Source organism: Monodon monoceros, unplaced genomic scaffold (assembly GCF_005190385.1).
Source record: "Monodon monoceros isolate NGI ecotype Baffin Bay Population unplaced genomic scaffold, NGI_Narwhal_1 Super_Scaffold_19, whole genome shotgun sequence".
Lineage (NCBI taxonomy): Eukaryota > Metazoa > Chordata > Mammalia > Artiodactyla > Monodontidae > Monodon > Monodon monoceros.
The window spans coordinates 26,153,604-26,180,742 of record NW_021703775.1 but is presented as its reverse complement, the minus strand read 5'-3'; the positions used below and the strand labels follow the sequence as shown (position 1 = coordinate 26,180,742).

The following is a 27,139-nucleotide window of genomic DNA, read 5'->3' as shown; positions in this document are numbered from 1 at the left end:
TGATAATACATAGTACAAAATTAAAAATATATAAAAGAGTGTTTGATAAAGTGTCTTCCCTCTCCCGTTCCCAGGCACCCATCTTTCCTTTCCAGAGATACTCAGTGTTACTTGTTCTTGCAAATCTTTACAGAGATTTTTAAAACACTTTATCGAAGTATAATTTACATACCATAAAATACATCCATTTTAAGTATACAATTCTTTTTAGTAAGTTTACAGAGCTGTGCAATCATCACCACAATCCAGTTTTAGAACACTTCTGTTACCCAGTAAAGTCCCTTATACCTGTTTGCAATCAATCCACATTCCCAGCCCCAGACAACCTCCAATCTGCCTTTTTCCTTTTCTGCACGTTTCATGTAAAAAGAATTATATAATATCTAGTCTTCTGCATCTAGCTTCTTAGCATGATGTTTTCAAGATTCATCCTTGTTATAGTATGTATCAGTACCCCTTTTTATTACTGGCTAGTATTCCATTGTATGGCTCTACCACATTTTGTTTATCCAGTTGCCAGTTGTTGGACATTTGGATTGTTTGATTTTTTTTTTCTGGATAATGTGAATCATGCTGCTATGAACATTTTTGTATAAGTTTTTGTGTGGGCATATGTTTTCATTTCTTTTGCATATATACGTAGGACTGGAATTGCTGGGTCATATGGTAAGTTTATGTTTAGCTTTTAAGAAAATGCCAAAGTGTTTTCCAAAGTAGCTGTACCATTTTACATTCTCAGCAGCAGTTTGTGAAGGTTCCAGTTTCTCCACTTCCTTGTCAACACTTAGTACTGCCCATCTTTCTTATTATAGCCATCCTAGTGGGTGTGAAGTAGTATCTCATTGTGATTTTAATTTGTATTTCCCTAATGACTGATAATGTTGAACAGCTTTTCATATGTTTATTGGCCACTGTTATATCTTCTTTGGTGAAATGTCTATTCAAATCTGTTGTCCACTTTTATTATTATTTTTTTTTTTTTTTTTTTTTGCGGTACACGGGCCTCTCACTTCTGTGGCCTCTCCTGTTGCGGAGCACAGGCTCCGGACGCGCGGGCTCAGCGGCCATGGCTCACGGGCCCAGCTGCTCCGGGGCATGTGGGATCCTCCCGGACCGGGGCACGAACCCGCGTCCCCTGCATCGGCAGGCGGACTCTCAACCACTGCGCCACCAGGGAAGCCCTGTTGTCCATTTTTAAATTACATATGTGTAATGTCTCACAATTTATTTAAACCTTTAATTTCTCCCACCAATGTTATATAGTTTTTGGTGTGCAAGGCTTGCACTTATGTTGATAAATTTATTCCCTGATTTTCTTAATTTTATTTTCAGATTGCACGTTGCTAGAATATAGAAATACAACTGATTTTTTTATCTTGTGGATCTTGTATTCTGCAATCTGGCTAAACTTATTTATTAGTTCTAATACTTTGTGGATTCCTTAGTATTTTCTACTGATAGCATTATGTCATCTGCAAATAAAAAGTTTTACTTCTTCCTTTCCAATCTGGGTTCTGTTCTTTCACAGATATTTTATACATAAAAAGCAAGTAACTGCATATGTTTTCTTCCCTTTTCACAAAAATGGCAGCAAACTTTGTTTTTTGTACTTGACAGTCTATATTGAAAGTCCATTTTAGTGCATAAAGTGTTCTTTTTTTTAAAACAGCTGCAGAAAAATTATAATGGATTGCCAGTCAGATCTTCCTCACCACCCTTTCATACATATTGATTTAACATCATCATAGTCTCATAGTTTTATATTAGTAGCTTTTTACATTTTTTAATCTAAATCATTTGTTCTTTGTAACACTTCTATAATTTCAGAAATTTAGGTGTTCCCTTTTCTAGATGGGGAAACTGGCACAGAGATTATGGCTTGCTCAAGTAGAGACAGCTAGTAAAGGGAAGATCTGAGACTGGTTTAGGTCTTTGGACACCCGACTCAGAGCTTTTTCTACTGCCTCAGAGTTGCTGCTATTCCTTCTGCCTGATGTGTAGGGCCTGACAATTATCCCTTGTTTGATTTGGCCTATCATGCCTGTTATTATTTGGGATCCTGACAGCACTTTCGGCCCTCCCAGATGTGCATTATATGGGAAAGCTGGTTCTACCAACTTATCCTTCAACCCCTATAACTCCATCTTGCCCTCAAGTACATAATGAGAAATTCTGTTGTTTTATTCAAATCTAGTTGTGACCACGTCGACTAGGAAAAACAAGGCTAACCTGGCAGGGCTTATTCTGCCAGTCTTAATGAACCTTGGCTAAAATTTTCTCATCTTTTCTTTAACCTCTAAATGCTTGCAAATTATCAAATTTGTGATCCATGCTAGAATTTTACAGGTCATCATTATTAAGCCCCGCAGTTTGCAATGCTTATCTTTTTGAAAATTAAAGTATTTCCTGTCCCCAGACATCTAACATAGCCAGCCCCGTCTCCTCCAGGATCTGTTGCAAATTCCCTGAAGACCCTGAAATATAGTTTATCTAGTTCAGGGAAGCAGATATTCTGTTTCCTTTCCTGACTTGGGCTTGAATTTACTCTACCAAATGTGTTTAAGTAGACAAGCATCTGACATTTATTCAAAATATAGATGCCCAGAGCCCTCACCTAGAAACTCCAATTCATTGTTCTGGGTTAGGACCCTCCCTCAGGAGATTGTTCCGATGAACAAGTTTAAGAAATACTATTTTATATCATATTTGTTCGACTATATTTTGGTAATCTTTTTGTCATCCACTAACATTCCACCATCAACTCCCTTTATTGCTCTACTTGCTAAAAACAACCTTTTGGGCTCAAATCTTTAAATGCTTTTTGCAATATTCCCCTCATTCAGGACTTCTCATGGCGCCTCTCAGGTCTTTGGCATTTACCCTTTAAGTTTCTAAGTCAGATCTTATTTGAAAGCACTCTCTGCACTTCATCACTCACTCTCTTTAGTTATCCCCTGCCTTCTTTATCTCTCATCAAAATTTTATGCTGGTGTCACTCAGAATTTCACTCTGAAGGCACACCAGGCTAATCTTTCTCTTGCATCCTCTTCAGAGTTTTTTCAAGTCCTGGGAGCATAGCCAGTCTCTCCTGCCTTCTTAAAACAGCTCAGGCCTGTATCCAACTGCAGCAGCATCCCCCTCCCCATCCAGAAGTGTGTAGTAGCATGTTCACATCGTCACAAGCTTCCTGGCAACCTCATCTCAACAGTTTGAACTGAATTAGAAAGGGCTCTTGATGATAGTATTTTCTTATCCCTTGGGTAACTGTGCCATTGACTACAGGTAATGATGACAGGATCTCTTGTTTTTCCAGGTGACAGACCATATTTCTTCTGACTCTGTTTCGTCTTCTACCAGCAGTTTCTGGAGCTCGAGCTCTACCCTTTGCAACAAGCGAAATGTACATATGTTAAATAAGGGCATACAAGCAGGTAAATTAATTTAAACATTTCCATTGAAATACAGGTAGCACTTAAAACTATGGTAAGATACTCAAGCTCACTCACAAAAAAGAAATGAAGATTAAAACTATACTCAAATGCCATTTGTCACCTATCAGATTGACAAAAATCTAAGTTTGATAGTAAGTTTGTGGGCAAGCCTGCAAGGAAATAGGTACATTCTAGTAGGAATATAAGTTGGGAGTACAACCCCTATTTGGCAGTTTCTATCAAAATTACTTTGACCCAGCACTTTTACTTTAGAAGTTTAGCCTATAAATATACAGTGCATATGTGTAAAATGGCAAGTGTACAGAATTAACCACTGGAATATGGTTTATTATAAGCAAAAAAGTAAAATCAACTTAGATGTCCACCAGTAGCCAAATTGTTAAATAAATTATTGTATATCCATATAATGAAGTCCTACATGGGATGAGGAAGCTCTTGCTACTAATACGTCAAGATCTCCAAGATATATAGTTAAAAAGAAAAAGCAAGGTACAAAATAGTGTATAGCATGCTACTACATGTATTCAAAAAATAAAGGAAGGAAGAGAATTGCTTGAATGTGTGCAAAAAATTCTCTGGAATCACAGGGTTAAAAACTTAATGAATGGAGAAGAAGAGTGGGAAGGTGGCTTTTCACTTTATGACTTCCTATATCTTTTGACTTTATAACACAGAAATAAACTTGCCCCTTGATTATTTTTCCGTTCGAGTCATGTCTTTACATCTGTTAACCTCTTCCTTACCTGGGTAACTGCCAGTAGGACTATAAGCACTTACTGTCCCTCTCACTTTGGACCAGAACTGAAATCCTTTTCCCATTGAATCCATATTAGTAGTTCTTTCCCTCTAATATCTAAACTGACAAACGAAAACCCTCTCTCCCTCTCTCTCTCTGTCACAGACACACACACCCTCCCTCTCTCTATCTCTACTCTCGTCTTCCCTCTCTTCTCTTTCCCTCATACGCCTTCACCCCACCCAAGAGGAAGCAGTAGCCTGCGATTTTGAAGGCTTAAATTTTTTTCATTTACTGAAGTGGAATAAAAAAATCCAACTCTAATGGTAATAGTGAAACTACCCTTCCTTATTCAGGTATCATAATAAGAAAAACATGTATATTACTTATCATAGTTAGGATACTTTCTGATGACAATAAGAGAAAATACAACTCTTAACTTGTTCTGAAAAATAAGGAAATATAAAATCTCACATATACCGAAATTACAATAAAACTTTGAAGAGGCTTGATGTAGTAAGTACAATAATATGATTCCAAAACAGTTTATATCGCCTTTCAACTCTGCTTGCATTGTCTTTTGCATTCATTCAGAGCACTATCTTCAACAAATATTTTTACATAACGATACTTGTTAAAAATGTGTCTCAATGATTGTTTTGAATATTTTACCAGATTTATTTATTTATTTATTTATATTTATTTTGCCACACTGTGCGGCACGGGAGATCTTAGTTCCCCAACCAGGGATCGCACCTGTGCCCCCTGAAGTGGAAGTGTGGAGTCCTAACCACAGGACCGCCAGGAATTCCCTATTTTACCAGATTTAGATATGAAAATTATAGATCTTCTCAATTCCTTTTCTTTGCAGAATAGAAAATAAATGATTAATTTTTTTTTTAAGTTTTCATTTACTGACCTGAATATACCTGCCAACCAAGTCTCAAGGCTCTTCCCAGAGATAGCTGTGATCTTTCGCCTTAGGTACGTTGGAGATTGTGAATGGTGTCAGAAAACACACTCGAGATGTTGGAATGACTTTCCCAACTCCAAGTTCTAGCGAGGCTAGAGTAGAAGAGGACAGTGATGTGACTTCTTGGTCAGAAGAAAAGATAGAAGAGAAAAGGCTCCTTACCAGTTATCTTGGGGACAGAAAGTTAAGGAAGAATAAGCAGAGCTGCTGGGAAGGTCAGTTTCTAATTCTGCTTTCTTAGTAGAAAAACTAGTGAATTTCAAGTCTTTTGCAAAGCTAAGATTCTTTGTTTCTAAATGATTTAATGTTGACCCTATCTTTTCCCCAGCACCACCTTGGCAAATTTTCAAAGTACAGTCATCCCTCCGTATCTGCAGGGGATTGGTTCTGGGACCATTCATGGATACCAGAATCCATGGATGCTCAAGTCCTTTATATAAAATGGCATAGTACTGCCCCCTGAATCCAAGGATTCTGTGTACATGGATACAGAGGGCTGACTGCATCCAACACTACAATTCCTGAGTCACACCTGCAGTTAAGCAGACTCCAGGGCCTCCTGGTGGCCGCTGACAGCTGAGTCCCTGAGAGCCTATATTATGCACGTCTCTGATGAAAAAAGTGAAAAATCTTCTTTTTTTCTTAAAAATAATTCCTATAGGAGTTTCATGGTTTGTTCCTGTGGAAAATGTGAAGTCTGGTCCTAAGAAGGAAAACCTGCCCAAGTTTCATGGCCCTGGTGTCTCCTGGTTTGCACCAGTAACCAACACCACACCTTGGAGGGAGCCACTACAGAAACAGAACTGGCAAGGACAGCACATGGACAGCCACAGTTCACTAGCAGGCCCAGGCAGAGATCCACTGAAGCCATTTGTGAGAGCAACCCTACAGGTACAATGACATTGAGTTAATTTTAGCCATATGTTTAAGGAGGAAGAAGGGGCAAGATACAAAAGAGTTAAACCTGTGACTTGGCTTTCTGAAGTACAGTCAACTGATCCTCGTTTCTAGCACCTCCACAGTTCATCTGTTCTCACACTCATTAATCAAAGGCTGCCTTACTGTTAGCTGTTATAAATCGTGCATCCACCCTCAGAAGGGAGGATGTTGTGTAGCTGCTCATTGGGTTTGTAGATACATACCAGCACGTGGAGTGCAGTAGAGGCCTGATGTTTGCATCAGCCTTATATTTGTTCCTGCATTTATATAACTCCTGTTTCTGCTTAACACAGGGTTTTAAAGGCACCGGCTCTCTTCTTTATAAGTACCTGGGGAGCTAAAGAAAATGTTATTGTTTTGTTTTAAAATTTTATTTATTTATTTTTGGCCGCATTGGTTCTTCACTGCTGCGCGCAGGCTTCCTCTAGTTATGGCGAGTGGGGGCTACTCTTCCTTGCTGTACACAGGCTTCTCATTACGGTGGCTTCTCTTGTTGCGGAGCACAGGCTCTAGGCGCGGGCTTCAGTATTTGTGGCACAAGGGCTTAGTTGCTCCGTGGCCTGTAGGATCTTCCCGGACCAGGGATCGAACCTGTGTCCCCTGCATTGGCAGGCGGATTCTTAACCATTGCACCACGAGGGAAGTCCAGAAAATGTATCGCCACAGTCTTAGTTCTTGGCTTATTCCAAAGGCATTTCTTTGATCCCTCTGATTTTCCTACTGGAGCTTTCCCGCACAGGGAGTTGTTATTATAATTCTTCAACTCTAGATATTTTCTATAAGTTACAAACAGGCTTTCCAAACCTGTTAGGCAGGTACTGTTTTTTCTAGGCCCTTGGAGAAAAGCCTACATCATTAATGTGAGGTTGGGGGCTTTTTCTCCTCCTCAGGAATCACTGCAACTTCACAGACCTGACTTCATCTCCCGCTCTGGGGAACGGATAAAGCGCCTGAAGTTAATAGTCCAGGAGAGGAAGCTGCAGAACATGTTACAGAGTGAACGGGAGGCACTGTTCAACACTGTGCGAGGATGGCAGGGCCACCGGGACGCCATGCACCTGCTCCCTAAGAGAGGTATACTCTTCCTGTTCACTTTCCTACGACTTGGTAGAGAGGGCAAGGTCTGCTTCATGCAAGGCAGCACTGCTCAGTGCCAGGCTAGTTACAGGTCAGAAAGTGACCTTTTGCTTGTTGAGACTCAAATCTCCTTAGGTAGCAGAACCTGCCCAATTTAGCTCTCAGCACTTTCACAACCCAAATAAGCCCAGTTACTCTTGCCCTGTCACTACACTTTAAAAGTGAGCGTGTGCAGTGAGAATGGTGTTTGGGTTTGTTGTTGTTTGGGGGGCGCCACGTGGCTTGTGGAATCTTAGTTCCCTGACCAGGGATTGAACCTGGGCCCTCAGCAGTGAAAGCACAGAGTCCTAACCACTGTACCGCCAGGGAATTCCCAAGAATGGTGTTTTTAAAAACCAGCTCTGTCACCATGAGCAAGTTAGTTCCAAAAGTAATGTTTTGAGGGCCTTGGGGCTGATTCCAGGCTTGCCTTCCTCATAGGGTAGCAATAATAATAATAATAATAATAATAATAATAATAAATACTCATATAGCCCTTATGTTTTGCCCAGACATTGTTCTTGTTTAATGCTTACAGAGCCTCTCTGAGGTGATACTATGAATATCCCTGTTTCACAGATGAGAAAACTGGGCCAAAGAGAGATTAAGTACCTTGCCCAAGATTTACACACCTGTTAAACTGGGATTTGAACCCTGGTGAGCTGGCGCTAGAGTCTGTTCTCTTAACAATTATGCTAGGTGTAAGATCTCAATAAAATAATTTGTGAGATCTGTGAAAACTATAAAGTACTACCTAATGATTTCATCACAGCCTTACCTGTAAACTGGTCAGTGTTTCAATGCACACTGTCTAGTCTGTGCCACAGTGTTGTGTCTTCAGAAGCCTCAGGCTGCTATCATAGTCATCATAGTCTAACCCTGGCCTTGGCCTTGGCCATTACTCACCACCCAGCCACTGCCAGCTCAGGGTAGGGGCGCAAAGTCCCAGCAGCTCCCTCTCACAGTTCTTGAGCAACACACCCTTCCTTATTAAGGCACAATACCCTGTTACTGATCCCCTAAGTGTTGGGGACCCCTCAATGGGTCCTCTGCCTAGAGTCACAGATGTCAATTGAATGAGACCAGGTTCGACATAGCAGAGCATAGACTTTATTCATTGATCAAGGAATGGAGAAAGGAGAGCTCATGTTCTAAAGATACTTTCTCCCTGAAGGGAGCAGAGTAAGGGATTTTAAGGGTTAGGAGGCAGATAGGTCATTAGGGCTTGAGGAAAGGGGTGGAGATTTTCAGGGGCGGCCGGGGGCAGCCAGGACATGCACAGTCTTCCATGGTCCTTTGCACATGGCACAGATTGTGCCTAGCAGAGTACAAATGTCCCCTTTGAGCAGAGATCATAGCATGGTAACGAAGCAAAGGTAACTTTTGGACACTTCCAGGTTTCATCCACGCACGCTTGTTCTTATGGTCAAGTCAGAACCGGTTTGGGGGAGTTCACCACTATATATCTCTCAAAGCATGTATCTCTCAAAGTACAGCTGCAAAACATCTCTGCCAAATGCCAGGTACTTCTGAAACGAACACAAAGATAAATCAGGGCAAGTGTCCTTCAGCTCTCAGGGGCTGGTATGGAAACAGATAAATCAAGTCACAGGTCCTTCAGTTTTTAGGGGCTGGTATGGGTGACACCACCACTGCTACTCAGCCATAAAAAAGAATGAAATTTTGCCACTTGCAACAGCATGGATTAACCTGGAGGGTATTATGCTTAGTGAAATAAATCAGACAGAGAAAGACAAATACTATATTACATCACTTATATGTGGAATCTAAAAAATACAACAAACCAGTAAATATAAAAGATATAGACTCACAGATATTGAGAACAAGCTAGTGGTTACCAGTGGGGAGAGGGAAGCAGGGAGGGCCAAGATAGGGGTAGGGGATTCAGAGATAAAATAAGTAAGCTACAAGGACATATTGTACAGCATAGGGAGTATAGCTAATATTTTATAATAACTATAAATGGAGTATAACCTTTAAAATTGTGAATCACTATGTTGTACACCTGAAACTTATGTAATATTGTAAATCAACTATACCTCAATTAAAAAAAAAAAAAAGACACAATCCATTAAAAAAAACCTCTTCTTCTTTTGCTTAGGCTTCCTGGCTGCCCAAAAGAAAAGGCCTGTTGGAAAGAAGGAAATGATTCAGCGGTCTAAATGGTAAGGCCAAAAGAATAAGTAACTATAAAAGTATAAATCAGCCCACCAAATAGGTCAGGAGCTATAGCTTGGCCCCAGAATAAAGGCATATGCTCTAGTTAAAACATTTTGAGAGATAAAAAAGAAAAAAACAATACATTATGAGAAAATTAGTTATAAAAATAGTTTCTCACTTATGGCACTAAAAAAGAAATGAAAAATAGCAGATCATGGTATGGATGCCTCATATATAAAAAAGACAAAGAATCGCCACTAATTTGCTTGCCTTAATCAGGCTTGTGTTTGTTAGAAACAAATATAAATAAAAAATATTTTTAAATAAAAGTAAATATCTGGGGCCTTACATCTAGACAATCCTTTTACTAGGAATTGTATCCAGTACAATGAGAGATAGGGGAATAGTCTCCAAAACACAGTAAATTAGGCTTAAAAAAAAATCAAGTTTCAGAAGCATGTGTACACTGCCACCATTTGTAGTCTTTAATAAAAAAGTATTTGTGCTTACATAGATGCATATACTTGTATATGCATAGACTATCTCTGGAAGGATACCCAAAAAATTGGTAATAGTTGTTGCCTTTGGGACAAGGAACTGAGTGACTGGGGTACAGAGGTTGGAGAAAGACTAATTTTTTACCTTTTGAAATTTTGTGCCTTTGCATTCCTTAGCAATTAATTAATTAGAGATATGCATATATTGCTCATGAGACTGCCATATAACTAAGTTAATGGTTGGTTACCTCTTAGGGGGTCATTGGAGACTTCCTTTAATAAGAACAGTTTTATAGTTGGCATAGTGCTTGAAAAAAATTTATCTTAGGTAAATTAAAGCATTGCTCTTGAAATCTTTTTACTCTCCATTTAGTAAACCATTTCCTTATAGGTATTTCAAAGGGATGCTTTAATCAAGTGGTTCTCAAAGTGTGGTCCATGGGCCTCTGGAAGTTGCTGAGACCCTTTCAGGGGCTTTGTCAGGTCAAAACAAATTACAAAATAATACTAGGATATTATGTGTCTTTTTAACTGTATTGACATTTATACAGATGATGCAAAAGTAATGAAGGGAGGACTAAAACTGCTGATGCCTTAGCACTATGGGAGACAGTGGACCAAACTGTGCTAGTCTACTTGGCGTTTTATTCTTCACAGCCACATGGCAGCAGTGTAATGGAAGTACACATAAAGCACTTCTGCTGCATACCAAGATACGATGGTTGGTTCAAGGAAAAGCCTTGGTTTGTGTAGTGAGCTGAACTCGCTGCCTTTTTCATGGAACATGGCTTTTACTTGAAAGAATGACTGATAAACTAATTATTCCAAATTGGGTATATGACAGATATTTTCTTGAAAATGAGGAAGTGAATCTGTCACTTCTCCGGGAAAACAGCTGACAGTGTTTATTGCCAAAGAGAAAATCTGAACTTTCAAGTAAAGAATAGAATTCTAGAAAACTTATGTCTACCACTATGAGATTGACTATCTCCCAGTACTTAGACTTTTCTGATGATATCAGCAGTGACATAAATAATTGTAATATTCTTCATATTATATAAGTAAATATGTCAACATTTAAACTACCACTTGTCAAGATTTGGTATAGTATCAAGAAAATCAGGGAATTCCCTGGTGGTCCAGTGGTTAAGACTTGGCCCTTTCACTGCTGAGGGCGCAGTTTCAGTCCCTGGTCGGGAAACTAAGATCCTACATCCCAAAAGCTGAGCAGCCAAAAAAAAAAGAAAATCGGCAATTATCTGAAAAGAATATTAAAATACTCTTTTCTTTTCCAATTACATATGTGTGTAAACTGGATTTTTTTAAATGTACACTTTAACCAGAACAACATATAACAGCAAACTTAATACAGAAGCAAATATAAGAATTCAGCTGTCTTCTATTAAACCAGACATTAAAGAGATTTGCAAAATATGTATAACATGCCACTCTTCTTATTTTTGTTTTGGAAAGTATATTTATTTTATATGTTAACATGTAACAGGCTTTTTTTTTTAATAAATTAAGAAACAAGTTTTTTATTGAAGTATAGTTGACTTACAATATAATATTAGTTTCAGGCATAAAACATAGTGATTCAATATTTTTATAGGTTATACTCCATTTAAAATTATTACAAAATAATGGCTATGTTTCCCCGTGGTATACAATATATCCTTGTTGCTTATTTATTTTATACATAGTTTGTATCTCCTACTCCTATACCCGTATTTTGCCCCTCCCTCCTTCCTTCTCCTCACTAGAAACCAGTGGTTTGTTCTCTGTATCTGTGAGTCTGTTTCTGTTTTGTTATATACATTCATTTGTTTTATTTTCTGGACTCCACACATCAGTGATGTAATACAGTATTTGTCTTTCTCTGTCTCACTTGTTTCACTAAGCATAATACCTTCTTCTAGGTCCATCCATGTTGTTGCAAATGGCAGAATTTCATTCTTTTTATGGCTGAGTAGTATTCCACTGTATATACGTACCACACCTTCTTTATCCATTCATCTGTTGATGGACGCTTAGGTTGTGAAATAAGTATTTTTTAAATTCTTTTTAAATGTTTTAATTTCTAATACAGTAAGTATCAATAGATAAAATCCACTTTCACCAAAATTGCCCTCAATTTTTAGGAGTATAAAGGTGTCGAAAGTCCAAACACTTTGAGAATTATTGCTTCATTCTGAATGTCACAAAATTTAATTAATGGAAATTACATAGTGTTCATTGTGTGGCAGCTAATAACACTCTCACCTCAGCAAGAGGAGTCCTTGCTATATGGGACTATGAAGCTTGCCTGCAAGAAGGTAGGGCATCTTCTGAAACGTATCTGTGCTTTAAAATATAAGTATAGTTGAAGGGGTGGATTAAGTACCCATCTTCTAGGAAGAGACAGGTTTTAAATTGACACATTTTCATTAGAGTACTTCTGTTCCATTTTATTTCTGATATGGCCCCCTTTCAAAGAAGCCATCTACTTCCATGTGAGAATCATAGAGTTGAATGGGATCTTAAAGGTCATCTAGTCTACCTTTAACTTTTAGGAAACTGTAACCCAGAGAGAGGTTGCCAGCAAGTCAGGGCCAGAGCTGGGGTTAGAGTCCGGCAACAGGCTCCCCACCCAGTACTCCTTCAGGTGTATCATGTGGCGGACTTGGAGCTCTGTGTTACTCATCATCTTTTCCCATCACCTACCTCTACCAAAGATGTTTAAACGTTTCTGATAAGAGAAAAGATTTGGAGAAGAGAGAACCTGACTCTCTTAACTTGAAGCATTTCTTCCAATGTGTCCTTTAAGAGAAGTGTTTTCACTAACTTATTAATGCATATATTTGGGTATGCTCCAGGCACTGGACTAGGTACTACAAATGAAAGATAGTTGACTCCAGACCATGAGCAGACAGACAGTTCCAATAGTATGTAGTAATTGCTTTCAAGGATCCATTTACAAAATGCAATTTCTGGCTACTCTGATTAGCCAGACTCCCAGCTTTCCAGCCCTAGAACACAACCTTTACTGGCCCAAGCAGATTTTCTCTTCACATCACATGTTCTCCTTGGGATAACTCGTCTTTTTCCAATGGCCTTTGTTATCCCTTCTGTAACCGTGACTTTTTTTCCAGCTTTACTGTGATATAATTGACATTTAACATTGTATAAGTTTAAGCTATGTAATGTGATGATTTGACATACATTTGTATTGCAAAATGTTTACCACAATAAAGTTAGTTAACACATCCTCCACCTCACATAATTACCATTTTATTTTTCTTGTTGTTGTTATAGTGAGAACATTAAAGTTCTACTGTCACAGCAACTTTCAAGTATACAATGCAATGTTGTTAACTACAGTCACTGTGCTGCATATTTGCTCCCCAGAACTTATTCATCATAAAACTGGAAGTTTATACTCTTTGACCAGCATCTTTCCATTCCCCCATCCCTCAGCTCCTGGCAACCACCATTCTGTTCTCTGTTTCTATGAGTTTGATGTTTTTAGATTCCACGTATTAGTGAGATCATACGGTTTTGTCTTTCTCTGTCTGACTTATTTCATTCAGCACATTGCCTTCACGGTCCATACACGTTGTTGCAAATGGCAGGATTTTTTTCCTTTTTTATGGCTATTCCATTATATGTATATATATATATATCACATTTTCCATTATATGTATGTTCCATTATATGTAGATATATATATCACATTTTCTTTATCCATTCATCCGTCGATGGACACGTACGTTGTTTCCATGTCTTCACTATTGTAAATAGTGCTGCAATGAACATGGGGGTGCAGATATCTTTTTGAGATCATGATTTCATCTCCTTCAGATATGTACCCACAAGTGGGATTGCTGGATCATACGGCAGTTCTATTTTTAATGTTTTGAGGAACCTCCACACTCTTTTCCATAGTGGCTGCACCGGTTTACATTCCCACCAACGGAGCACATTCTCACCTCCTCACCAGCATTTGTTATCTCTTATTTTTTTGATAATAGCCATTCTTAACAGATGTGATGTGCTATCTCATTGTGGTTTTCATCAACAGTGACTTTTAAAAATATATGTTTGTTCTTCTTTGGTCTCTTTCCTGACCTCCACTTTTGTGTTTTCATTTAGTGATTATCCTCACTGTGTCCAAAGTGGAACTACCCATTTTCCTCTCCCACACTTACTTGGGCCACCCACTCACCCACTAGAAAAGCTGGGGAGCTATTGCCTCCAGCTCCGTGACCCCACACTGTACGTGCAGCCGGCTAGTGCGTCCTGGAGACTCGCCTTCATGATTGCTCTGGAACCCATTCTCCTCACTGCCTTGATGCGGGCTTAGCCTCCTTTCTTGGAGGACTGCTTTTCTCCCCCTTCTGCTCTTTATCTTCTCTAATCTCTTTTCCACAGAGCCGCTACATCATTATCAATGATTTTCTTTTCAGATTACAGAAAACTTTGGAAAATACAGAAAAAGTTCAAAAGAAGAAAATAAATGTCACTCATAATTCTTCCATCTAAACATAGCTAACACTAGTCCTGTTTCTATGGGGATTTTGCAGAGACCTGTGTTAACACACTTCTTTCTCCCCACATTGTTTATCATACTATATATACAGGTTTGTAGCCTGCTTTATTTTGCTTAACATTGTATTGTGAACGTTTTCCCATAGCATAAAAACTGTTTGAAACATTTTATGCTTTGTAACAATTTTATTATAGCCCATAATTTGTTTAACTGTTCTTTTGTTGGAGATTTACATTATTTCCAGTTAGAGTGTATTTATCAAGTGAATGTTTGATCATGTTCCTCCCTACTTAAAATCAGTGGCATCCAGTCCCTGATAGGACAGAGCCCAAGGTTTTCACATGGCTACGAGACCTTCACCCCATCTGCTTCCCTCCTGTTCCCCTACACTCTCTCCGTGAAGCCTTGACTCCATTCTTACCAACACTCCCTTCTCCCCACCTCCCCTTTCTGCTCCTAACTATTCTTCAAGACCTACCTCAAGCTTAGTCTCCTCTCTGGTCTTCCTTGACCTCCTTCAATCAGAATACGTTTTGTTTCTTTTCCTATAACTCTATGTAGCATTTTGTAGATATGACGATTATTGTATTTTCTTTTGCATTATTTTTCATGCTTAAAAATATGGTAGTAATACAAAATCATTATCTTATATTGAAACCATACATTTTTCCATATAGAGTGAAAAGAAGTTCATCTCCACCCCTTATTCCACTTCTTTCCCATAAGTAACCACTATTAGCAGGATTTTATTATATTTTTATCTGTATCCCTTTTCAGATCATGAGCACTCCAGGCCAGGGTTCTTCGTGTCCAAGTGTCTAACAGGAAGCTGGGCACACAACAGGCCCACAGCCTGTCTGAGGGACTGAGTGCCTGGAGAGCAGTAGAGCTTAGGGAGATGTGGGGAGGAGTGATCGTGTTCCTCTGTGGTCAGGTGGCCTCACTGCTTTCTGTCTTTCCATCGGTGCCATTTCTAAGGATTTATGAACAGCTTCCAGAAGTACAGAAAAAGAGAGAAGAGGAAAAGAGGAGATTGGAATATAAGTCGTACCGGCTGCGAGCCCAGCTATATAAAAAGGTCAGTCAGTCCTAGAGCAGGATTGATGAGATTTATCAGGGGAAAGAGAAATTGAGAAAAACACATCCGACCTGTTTGAATTAACCACATTTGGAGAGTGAACTTAAGCTCATAACGCATTATACCACTACTAAAATTTAGAAGATAAAAGCACCTGTAACTAGACTTCAAATCTGAAAATCTAGAAAGGCAAATCTAAAAAAGGCATCTTCCAGGGACTTTCGTGATGGTCCAGTGGTTAAGACTCAGTGCTTCCACTGCAGGGGGCAGAGGTTTGATCCCTGGCCAGAGAACTAAGATCCCACATGCCTCACGGCACGGCCAAAAAAAAATTGTTTTAATGTTTTAAAATTGTTTAATAAATAAATAAATAAGGCACCTTCCAGGCATACATTTGGAATGAAACCAAATTTCATACTTGGGTGTCAGTTTAGACGCCATGCTGGAAATGCCCACATCTTTCAGAACTGATGAGTTTTCATCCAGAGTCCCAAATGATAGTTTTATGCCCCTTATGGGTGAATCATATACCACTAGAACTTTTTAAATAAATTGGAAAATGTCCAAGTGTAGCATACAAGTTGGCAGTTTGGGTACTCAGAGCCTTGAAGCCACTACCATTTCCTGCCCACAGCCCCAGTAGAATCAGTGGTACTGCAAGTTTTAGAACCTCACAGGCCAGGGGACTTGCTACCAATTAATTCCTTGAGAAAGCAGATGGGCTACTATGCCTGAAGGTCCAGATCCTTCAGTGTTCTCATTTCTTTCCCAGCCCCCTCACTTCACCCCCAGAGGACTCTGAAAGTCAGAAACCAAGAGATGAGTTCATACCAGACCGATGTGGGATTGGAGAGCTGCTTCTGGAGCGCATACCGTGGCTCAGGCTGGGCTCCCTCAAGTGGGGACGCCCCAGGCACTACATGGCCTGTCTGTTGTGTCAGCATCACAAGGCCAGGCCTCTTAATTGTGCTTGTGTGTTTGTGAACTGATAGGTGGATTAGTCTATTAGGATTATATTAATATTATATTTCTGTATAGACTATAATAGACTACAGATCATCTTCCCTAAACCCTTCAGGAAGTATTTTTTGTATAATTACCATCGTTTCTGTAGCTGGGGAAGATAAACAGGATTTGGGGAGAACACCACTGGCCTCTTCAGCCACACGTCTGGGGTGAGGAGTGGCTGTCTGCCTCTAGTGGCAAGAGCATCTAACTTCTTTCCTGCCTTTCTTTTCTTCCACAGAAATTGACCAATCAACTCTTGGGGAGAAAAGTTCCTTGGAACTGACATAAGAATATTTTCCTCAGAGCCCTGGAATTATATTTTATCAGCCTGGAGGAGCACAATCCTTACTTTTATGAGTCTGGTTTAATAAAACTTATCTTGTTGTCCATGTGTAATTTAGAAGTAGTAACCTTCTGAAGAGTCTTGGGTAGAATGATTAAGATTATTAATGGTTCAGGAGCAATACTTTCTCCACAGTGGCCTTGCCCACAGGGATGTTTGTTACAATGGTATTATCTTAATTCTAGGCAAGAGTAAGTCCCTTTTTGTATGTGTTTTTATAGAAAATAACTTCTGATTGACTCATAGTAAAGCAAGCAGCAGAGGGTTATTTCTCATCTGTAGAGGTGCAGGGAGCTATGCAGTGTCTCCCTGAGGTGTGCGGGGAACTTCAATCTAAAAGCACCAGTCAAGGAAAAGAAATGCAGCATAACATGGTGAGAGCCCTTTTGCTGACTTGGTGTCAGACAGTGTCTGGTTAGGGTAGCCATCAGATGGGCCCAGAAACTCTCAGCAGACACAGGTGCCTTGGGTCCAGAGCTACCTCCTAGCCTCATTCCAGCTTCCTTCGGGGCTATTAGCCTTTAGTAGACAAAACTCAAGAGGCAACAGAAGCTTGATTTAAATCATGACCTGGCCCTGGCCAGTGGGATGTGGGTTGTGCCGCTTCTAGGTCTAGTTCATGTCAAATCCCACACTCTGTCCCTGGCTGCCTTCTTGCCCTTCAGCAGAGACCTTGGGGGCCATAGCAGACTGATGGCATCATTGGCCCTGATCCTTCTCACGTGGATTCTTCTCACACTCCTTCTCCTCACCCTTTCCACATGACTTCGCATTTCCTGTCACTGAAGAGGCAGGGCATGACACCTGGAGATCTAAGGGGCGGCCCAGCTGAGCTCAGCCTAAGCTGCTGACCCACAGACTCATGAGCTGAAAAAATGTTATTTTGTGGTGGTTTTTTTATGTAACATTCTCATGGCACTAGATAAATGAAACAGTAGCAACTCCAAAAACTGAATGGAGCAGAGCCACCCCACCACCAAGGCCATTGGGTTCCAATGTGAGCAAGCAGCAAGCTTTTACTGTGCCGTCGAAATGAGACTTCAGGATCTGCTTATTACTGCAGCAGAGCCGATCCCTCCTAACTAATCCACAACGACACAGATCATAGGGCCCCCTCCTTGCTCCAGTGCCTGAGAGACCTGAGCAGAGGGGAGACGGTAGATAAATTGAATTGCAGAGACAGCAACTAGCCTGTAGCTTGTGGAGAAGAAAACCTAGCCCATCTTCCAGAAGCCGAGGCGCTGGTAAAGGGCCAGGGCAGAGTACTGCAGTGTGCTGGTGCTGAGGACCACTTTGCTGTAGCCCTGGTGCCACGCAGACTCGGACAGTCCTGACCAGGGCTTTTACTTATCCCCTGACCACGGTGCTCCAAGGCCACACGTAGGTGAAGCAGCTGCAGCTGCTCATTCCACAGGGTGTCCTTCTTAACAGGTAGTGCTCCCACCATGCCCACCACCTGCCCCTCAGACTCAACCACCCAGAAGCAGGAGCCACTCTCACTGAAGTAGGATTTGGTGATGTCAGACATGTCTGTGCAAAGACATGACCTCAAACTGGATCCAGTGGTATTTGGCAGGAAACCTCAGGGCAGCAAGGAGGGCAAGACTGGCCACGAAGGTCAGGAGCCAGAGACCAGGAATAGGGCAAGGGGCCCCCGCAAGCAAGAGCACAAGGGTTCGGGGCAGCTTTAGGATGTGGTGGAAGGTGGTGGGAAGGTGCTTGGTCATCACCTTGGAGAACAAGCCCACGACCCATTTGCGATAATTTTCCTGGTATTTGTGACTTTGATAAGGAGACATGGAAGACTTCTGTGTCTGGATCTCAAAGTTCAAGAGAGAGGTAGGAGTCCCTGTATGACTTCCTGGCAGCCCTGGGGGAGAGAGAAGAAGCCATGTGAGTGGCTTATCCTCCCACCCCCCAGAACTGGGGATGACCCTGCTCAAGGATGTGTCCTTCTGCTTCTACCCAAGAGGAAATAGGCCACAACCACTGGGAGGTGTAGAGTCAGCAGAAAGGTCTGCATTTGGTCCTGTCTCCATGCATGACCTTGGGCATGTTACATAATCTTCTCCAAGAACCTGCCTTCTGAAGTTGTTTAGAGGACTTAATAAAATAACATATACAAATCTCTGGTTATGAAGTACCCTCCCCTCTCCCTCTTTCCCCTTTCCCTGGCTCTCAGCTTCTCCATACATTGGGGTGGCACCATGCAGCAGCCAAGCATGTGTCCCTCTCCCAGGGACCATACACTGCAGTAGTCCTGTGTTTCCAAGTACAAGTTTCAACAAAGGCTTCTTCCCACTTGTTTGCAAATTTTCAGGCTGTTGAGGTGGCATAAGAGCCAAACACCAAAAATAGACCAGCCTTGAGAGCCAGAGGAGGGTCCAGAGCTCCAGGCCACACCTAAGAACACTGTCCTTCCACCCATGGCCTCTCACCTGCTACGACAAGAGTCTTGAGTGTCCAGGGCAGCTGCTGCCCTCAGCCTCCAGCTGGCATCCAGGAGAGACTCCAAGGGCACACTCCACTTCCAGGGACCAGCTCCTGGATATTTGTTCATCATAAATCCCAGGCTCAAGTAGCTGGGCTATGATGGAGCAGGGAGTCCATTCTGCATTCTCTGATCACTGGGGAATTAACCTGGAGGGGTATGCAGGGTCTGGAACAGCTCAGGAGTCCTTGCCCTTGTGGATGGCCTATACCCCACACCATGGCAGTTCACCCAGCACCTTGGTGCGCCCTGATGTCCACCCTCAGCCCTTCCACACAGCTGCTATGACCCTGGGGAATTTGCCCCTCACCCTGTGCTCTGTCATCACAGACCAGAGTCCAAGTCCCCTGGCTCAGCACACAAGGTGCTTCACAGCTGGATGAGGGCAGCAGGGACCTGGCCATGCAGGGCCTATCATCCAGGTTAGGAAGTTTGGACTCTATTCCAAGAACACCAGGAGGCCATTGCTACGCTTTTAGCTGGGGAGTAACATAACCAGAGGTAGGGGTGGGGTGTGTGGTGTGTGTCTATTACTCTGGCTACATGTGGAAAATAGATTGGAAGAGCCAGGAATGGAAGCATATATCCCCCTGCCCCCAGAGGCTAGCACAGCAGTCCAGGCAAAAGAAGGGCCTCCAGATACAGATATGCAGGCTGCTCATTTTAAAAGAGCACCTCGCGGGGCTTCCCTGGTAGCACAGTGGTTGAGAGTCCGCCTGCCGATGCAGGGGACACGGGTTCGTGCCCTGGTCCGGGAAGATCCCACATGCCGTGGAGCGGCTGGGCCTCTGAGCCATGGCCACTGAGCTTGCACGTCCGGAACCTGTGCTCCGCAACGGGAGAGGCCACAACAGTGAAAGGGACCCGTACCGCAAAAAAAAAAAAAAAGAGCACCTCGCCCAACAAGGCTAGTGGGAACTAAAATCCATGAGCCCTGGCACAGAGCTGAGTCTGACCAAAGGAAAAGGCACCTTTTTCTTATTTGCTCAAAGGTGTCGCTGCTCAGTTGGTCCTGCTAGAAAGCAGTGACTTGGACCAGAGTTAGGCCATGGGTGTGACCTGGCCCACTTGGAGGTGCATTTTCAGGGTAGAAATGGCAGGAGTTGATGATCTGAGGATGAAGAAGTGGTCAGAGATGACAGACAGATTTCTGGCAAGAGCATCCAGGAAGACGCTGAAGAGAGACCAGACTTGGAGAGACAGATCATGACCACCCCAAAGGTGCCATCCTGGCAGCTGGAATCCAGGGCTGGTGATGGAGACTGCTGAGGCTCCAGATCTTCAGCACGCAAAAAGGCCACAAGGGTTTAACTAACGTGAAGGCAGGGTGGTGAGCCATGGGTGTGTTACATTGTTTGCAGTACATTTTAATATTTTTTTAAATGTTAAGCAAAACTTGAAGAATCAAAACAGAATAGAAGGCTCCAAAGTACAGCTGAGTATCCCTAATGAGTCTATCTAATAATAACTAGTCAGAAACCTAATAGTCAAGCTGAGAGGCCAGAGGTCCTTGATCTGTCCCTGCCCTCTCTTTCCTGTATTCTCACCAGCTTCTGTGGCTTCCTCAACACCCAATGTCCTTGGTTTACATTCAGGCTTTTCAACCTTCCTCATAGCCATGAGAAGGATTTATTGACATGAAAAATAATTGTCAAAATATAGCACCAAGCTATAAAGGTTATAAAACAGTATGTTTTCATTCATTTTTGGAAAAATATAACAAAAATAATTTATACACACAAGCATGCAGAGAGAGAAGTCTGAATGGTTACACCAAACATTGGCAGCACTTGCCTCTGGAGAGAGGAATTACGGGTAATTCTGTGTAAGAAATGAAGTCTGGAGGCTCAGCACATTCCACACTCTCGGCCCTGCATGCAGATGATGAAACTGAGGCTCGGGGATCTACCTGTCTCTGCCTCAGCCAACTTCTTCTTTTAACTTATTTTATTGAACTATACTTGATTTACAATGTGTTAATTTCTGCTCTGCAGCAAAGTGATTCAGTTATACATATAGGTACATTCTTTTCCAGATTTTTTCCATTATGGTTTATCACAATATTCTATATAGTTCCCTGTGCTATACATTAGGACCTTGTTGTTTATCCATCCTGTATATAATAGTTTGCGTTTGACCATCCCAAACTCCCAATCCATCCCTCCCCCACGCCCCCTCCCCCTTAGCAACCACAAGTCTGTTCTCTACGTCTGTGAGTCTGTTTCTGTTTGTAGATGAGTTCATTTGTGTCATATTTTAGATTCCACATATAAGTGATATCATATGGTGTTTGTCTTTCTCTTTCTGACTTCACTTAGCATGATAATCTCTAGGTCCATCCATGTTGATGCAAATGTGCCTCAGCCAACTTTTTCTTTTTTTAAGTATCTATTTTTGGCTGCGTCGGGTCTTAGTTGCGGCACGTGGAATCTTTTGTTGCAGCGCACCGGCTTCTCTCCAGCTGTGGTGCACAGGCTCAGTAGTTGTGGCGCAGACTTAGTTGCCCCACGGCATGTGGGATCTTAGTTCCCTGACCAGGGATCGAACCCTTGTCCCCTGCATTGGAAGGTGGATTCTTAACCACTGTACCACCAGGGAAGTTCCCTTAGCCAACTCTTAAGAGTCTAAAGAGACCCAGCTAAGATTGTGAACTCCTAAAGGTAAGGCAGGTGTGTTATTTTATTCTATTATTTTATTTTTAATTAACCATTTAAATGTGTATAATTCAGTGGCATTTAGTACATTCACAATGTTGTGTAACTACCACCTCTATCTAGTTCCAAAGCATTTTCTTTACCCCAAAAGGAGAACTGTTAGTCAGTAGGTAGTCACTCCCTATTTCCACCGCTCCCGAGCCCCTGGCAACCACTAACCTGCTTTCTGTCTCTATGTATTTACCTATTCTTGATGTTTCATTTAAATGGAAACACGTAATATGTGAACTTTTACGTTCAGCCTCTTTCACTTTTTTTCTCAAAGTTGACCCATGTCCTAGCATGTATCAGTTCTTCATTGCTTTTCATGGCTGAATAATGTTGCATGGTATGGATAGACCACATTTGTTCATCCAGTCATCCACTGATGGACAACTGAATTGTTTCCACCTTTTGGCTATTGTGAATAGTGCTGCTATGAACATTCTGTACAAGTGGTTGTTTCAACACCTGTTTTCAATTCCTTTGGTATATACCTAGGAGTGGAATTGCTGGGTCATATGGTAACTCTATTTTAACATTTGGAGGAGCTGCCAAACTGTTGTCAAGAGTTTTACTTTGCCACCAGCAGTGACTCTTATTTGGTTTTACTATCTCAGCACTATGCAGGTACATACAGGGAAGGAGAGACAGCTGTTATTCACTGAGATATTAGATGCCTGGCACTGTGAGAAAGCACTTTTCCTATGCTGTACTATTTGATATTGGCAGCAACCTAAGAGCTAAGGTTGATATTGTTTCCATTTTACAAATGGGAAACCGAAGCCCACAAGTCTGAGATATCCTTCCCACAACCCCATAGAACATGGCAGGGTGGGACCCAAGCCTTGGCAGCTCTGACTTGAGGGCCTGAACATTTTGCTTTTTCAGTACCACATGCTGACCCCATCAGGCAGCTATCTGACAAGTGAATTATTAAGTAGTGTAAAGCACTGTATTCCAGGAGAACCAGCTCTGTCTGCTGGGATGCAGGATTCATCTCCAAGCATCATTACGCCCCTATCACCAGTGGTCAGACCATACTTGACCAAATTCCAATACGTGACTAAGGCTCTGTTCTTTCTTCAAGATCCAGTTTAGTGCTACCTTCTCCATCAAGACTTCTGACGCCTCCCAACCAGATGGATCTTGTATCTGCTCCCTCTTTGAAGCCTTTGCACTTCTCATTAAGCACTTATATCACTGTTAATTTGTTACTTACTTAACAAGTAACTGTTAATTTATTACAGTTAAACAGTTACAAGTAACTGGATAAATTATTTTATTTTTCTATTGCCTATAGGAGCCTGATTATAATAGATAATTATATTTTTGGAATCACTGTTATTCCTAGAGTTGTGGGACTTGAGAGCAGCATGTCAGTGAAATCCCATGCTTGCATTTATGAAGAACACTTGCCTAATAGACCAGCTCAGTCCAGAAATGGGCCAATGAAATGGAAGGTACATGACTCTACTTTCCATTTCACTGGCCCATTTCTGGACTGAGCTGGTCCGTTAGGCAAGTGTTCTTCAAGAGTCATGTACCAAAATGTTCATTGCAGCTCTATTTACAATAGCCAAGAGATGGAAGCAACCTAAGTGTCCATCATTGGATGAATGGATAAAGAAGATGTGGCACATATATACAATGGAATATTACTCAGCCATAAAAAGAAACGAAATTCAGTTATTTGTAGTGAGGTGGATGGACCTAGAGTCCATCATACAGAGTGAAGTAAGTCAGAAAGAGAAAAATACTGTACGCTAACACATATATACGGAATCTAAGGGGAAAAAATGGTCATGAAGAACCTAGGGGTAAGACGGGAATAAAGACACAGACCTACTAGAGAATGGACCTGGGGGTATGGGGAGGGGGAAGGGTAAGCTGTGACAAACTGAGAGAGTGGCATGGACATATATACACTACCGAACGTAAAATAGATAGCTAGTGGGAAGCAGCCACATGGCACAGGGAGATCAGCTCGGTGCCTTGTGACCACCTAGAGGGGTGGGATAGGGAGGGTGGGAGGGAGGGAGACACAAGAGGGAAGACATATGGGAACATATGTATATATGTAACTGATTCACTGTGTTATACAGCAGAAACTGTTTAACACACCATTGTAAAGCAATAATACTCAAAAAAGATGTTAAAAAAAATAAACAAATGGAAGGTAGACAATCAAGACTCATAGTGTGTTAGAAGCCTCCGAAAGAGAAGGAAAATGTCCTGGAAAGGCTTCTGCACGGCAAATTAGGGCCTTACTTCCAGGCATGTGTTCATGCTGGGTGTGCCGGCAGCAACACAGCATGGTAAGATGCTGACTTTCTCCTCGAGCAGAGTGACTTCAGGCACGAGGGCCTCGAAGTGTTCAGAGCAGAGTGTTTTCTCATGGCAGCTCACACAAGGGCCATGACAAGGTCTTCTGGGCACTTCGGACTCACCAGCAATATTGTCCTGAGGCTGTTCGAGGACTCTGGAAATGTAGCTCTCCTCAAGGAACGTGCACTGTGTTGCCCATCACTCGGCAGGCACAGAGGGCCTCCGAGGGATCAACCAATGGGCCTCGAAGTTGCTCAGCCGGCCCACAGGGGTCTGGAGGTACTCAGTGAACTTGGAGGGAAAATGATGCATAACCCGAGAGGCCTAGGAGTCCTCAAAAGGGTACCTCCTTTAAAATAAAGCGTATAAGCGACTAAGAACTCATGGAAACAGCTGCACGTCTCCCCTTCTGCACGGCTGCTAAGGGCCTAACCTGGAGGCAAGTCTTCACGTTGAGATTCCCTTTAGCTCTAGAGCTTGTCAGGCGGACCACCACCGCGGCCTTGGAAGCACCTGCTTTAGACAGAGCAAACTCATAATTTTCCCCGAAGCAGTCTTACAGTGTTTACAGGCCTGTCAAGAGCAGGGACTGTCAGGTAGCTTCAAGGCAGCACGAAAGCAGCCTTCAAAATGGGAAAGCAAGCCTAGTGCCAGCAGGCCCCCGTTTTCATGGGCACACTCAGCATACATCCCTGTGTTTTCTAACAAGTCCAAGGAGACACAGGTTACCCTGTGGTTCCTTCCCTGAATCAACTTCTCGAAGTAGGGTGTTCTGCATCAAGGAAACTGCCTCAACCAAGGAACGCCGTAGCTACGCCTCTGGGCCTGTGGCTACTCAGAAGCCTGCAGTGCCACAGGAAGAACAGAACTGAAATTGCAGTAAGTACGCAAGCCGACCTTCTCTAGGAGGCACGGTGACTTCAGGCAGGAGGTCCTAGGTGGAATGTGAAGCCGAGGGTTAATCTGAGTGCAGCTCGACTAGGGCCACGCGTAAGACTTCCACGCCAGGTGGGACGTGCCAGAACGGTGTTCCCGAACGCGTGCGAGTGCTGGGGAAATTAAGCTGCTCCAAAAGAGAGTGCAGTGCGTTTCCCTACGCTCGGCATGCACACAGTGCCTCCAAAGGGCTACTGGCCTGGATGTTGATTAGCAGACCCACGGGGTCCTGTGGGTACTCAGCGTTCCTGCCGGGAGCAGGGTGCCCACGCGAGCCTCCTAGGTGTCCAGAAAACTGGGCTGCAGTTAGAGATATGCAGAGCAGGGGCCACGGCCTCATGGAAACTGCTGCACGCCTCCGCTTCTGCACGGAAATCAGGGCCTTACCTCCAGGCATGTGTTCATGCTGGGTGCCCCTTTAGCGCCACAGCGTGGTAAGCTGCTGACTTTCTCCTCCAGCAGAGTGGCTTTAGGGACGAGGTCCTCGAAGTAGTCAAAGCAGAGTGTTTTCTCACGGCAGCTCACACGAGGGCCATGACAAAGACTTCCTGGGCACTTCGGACTCACCAGAAATGGGGTCCTGAGGCTGTCCGAGGACTCTGGAAATGTAGCTCTCCTCAAGGAACGTGCAGTGCGTTGCCCGTCACTCGGCACACTCAGACGGCCTCCACCGGACAGACCAACGGGCCTCGATGTTGCTCAGCCGGCCCACAGGGGTCTGGAGGTACTCAGTGACCTTGGAGGGACAATGATGCACTCCCGAGAGGCCTAGGCGTCTTCAAAAGGGTACTTCCTTTAAAATAAAGCAGAACAGCGACTAAGAGCTCATGGAAACAGCCGCACGCCTCCCTTTCTGCCCGGCCGCTCAGGACCTAAACTGGAGGCTAGTTCCCACCTTGCGTCTCCTTTTAGCTCGAGAGCTCGTCAGGCTGACCACCACCGCGGCCATGGAAGCACCTGGTTTAGACAGAGCAAACTCATTTTTTTGCCCATGGTTGCCAACTTCACCAAGCCTACGCCCAATCTGCCCTCCCTGCTGCAGCATGATGAGCGGGAGACCAACTTCCACGACTTCGGGCACGTGATGCACCAGCTCCGCTCCCAGGCGCAGGGCTGCAGACAGGGGGCGGGGAGGGCCCGGGAATGCGTGGTCCTCAGGCAGGCCCTCGCCACGGGATTCTTTCACTGACATCACCCTGCACGTGGTGACGCCCTCGGAGTCAGCCTCCATCATCAAACCCCAGGCACTGGGCCCGTAAATAATGGAAATGGATGTCCTCGAGGTTCTAGAGGCTGCAAGACCCAGATCAAGGAGTCAGAGCTGGTTCCCTGCATGTTAAATGCATGTACTCAAGAGTTGCCTTTAAAAAAGACAAAAGAAAAGAAAGGAACGTTGCCTGCAAGTCTGCTGACAGCCGGTGATGAGAACCAGAGGGAAGGCTCTGGGGCCGGGGGCGCAGTGCCCTGTGAGCTCGGGGGCTGCTGCCAGTCTCCGTGGAGGCTCAGCAAGTCCCAGTGACTTCCCCACGTGGGGGGCGCCAGCTGAGCATCTGGGCCCAGGAACCAGCCTCGGCAGCTGACCTTGTAAGAGGCTTAGGAGTGAACCCTCGTGAGCTTCAGCAGAAAGTCGGCAAAGATTTATTTGTGTCCCTCCACTGAACCGCCAGCAAGGTTCCCGTTTTCTACAAGTGTTGGGCCAATACTCTCTCTAGTGGCAGGGGACTCAGACAAGGCTGCTTTGAGGCCCCCACCCCCGCTCTGGGGCAGGGGCACTGAGCGGCCAGGGGGCCGGGCAGGAGCCCCTCCGCGTGTGTCCCAGTGACCCACCTGCCTGCGACCT

At 43.1% G+C, this 27,139-nt stretch overlaps 1 protein-coding gene and 1 long non-coding RNA gene across 16 annotated transcripts in view; one reads left to right on the top strand and one right to left on the bottom strand.

The window, feature by feature from the left end:
* ALMS1 (ALMS1 centrosome and basal body associated protein) overlaps positions 1–16,908 on the top strand; it is a 225,971-nt gene extending 209,063 nt beyond the window's left edge. For 6 of the 7 annotated variants that reach the window (XM_029232819.1, XM_029232815.1, XM_029232818.1 and 3 more), the window contains 7 exons: positions 3,314–3,431; positions 5,173–5,376; positions 5,823–6,052; positions 6,991–7,174; positions 9,339–9,402; positions 15,401–15,500; positions 16,747–16,908. In XM_029232819.1, coding sequence (XP_029088652.1) covers positions 3,314–3,431; positions 5,173–5,376; positions 5,823–6,052; positions 6,991–7,174; positions 9,339–9,402; positions 15,401–15,500; positions 16,747–16,791 — 945 coding nt within the window. In that variant the 3' untranslated portion in view covers positions 16,792–16,908. The remainder of the gene's footprint in view (positions 1–3,313; positions 3,432–5,172; positions 5,377–5,822; positions 6,053–6,990; positions 7,175–9,338; positions 9,403–15,400; positions 15,501–16,746) is intronic. The other variant, XM_029232816.1, reaches the window with a different exon arrangement.
* LOC114901122 overlaps positions 357–27,139 on the bottom strand; it is a 44,731-nt gene continuing 17,948 nt past the window's right edge. The window contains exons 4-5 of one of the 9 annotated variants that reach the window (XR_003795021.1): positions 24,307–26,092; positions 8,177–8,745 (exon numbers count right to left, since the gene is read on the bottom strand). This is a non-coding gene — a long non-coding RNA (uncharacterized LOC114901122). Of the gene's footprint in view, positions 3,383–8,176; positions 8,746–24,087; positions 26,093–27,139 lie in introns of those variants that run through there. The other 8 variants (XR_003795023.1, XR_003795022.1, XR_003795024.1 and 5 more) reach the window with 8 other exon arrangements.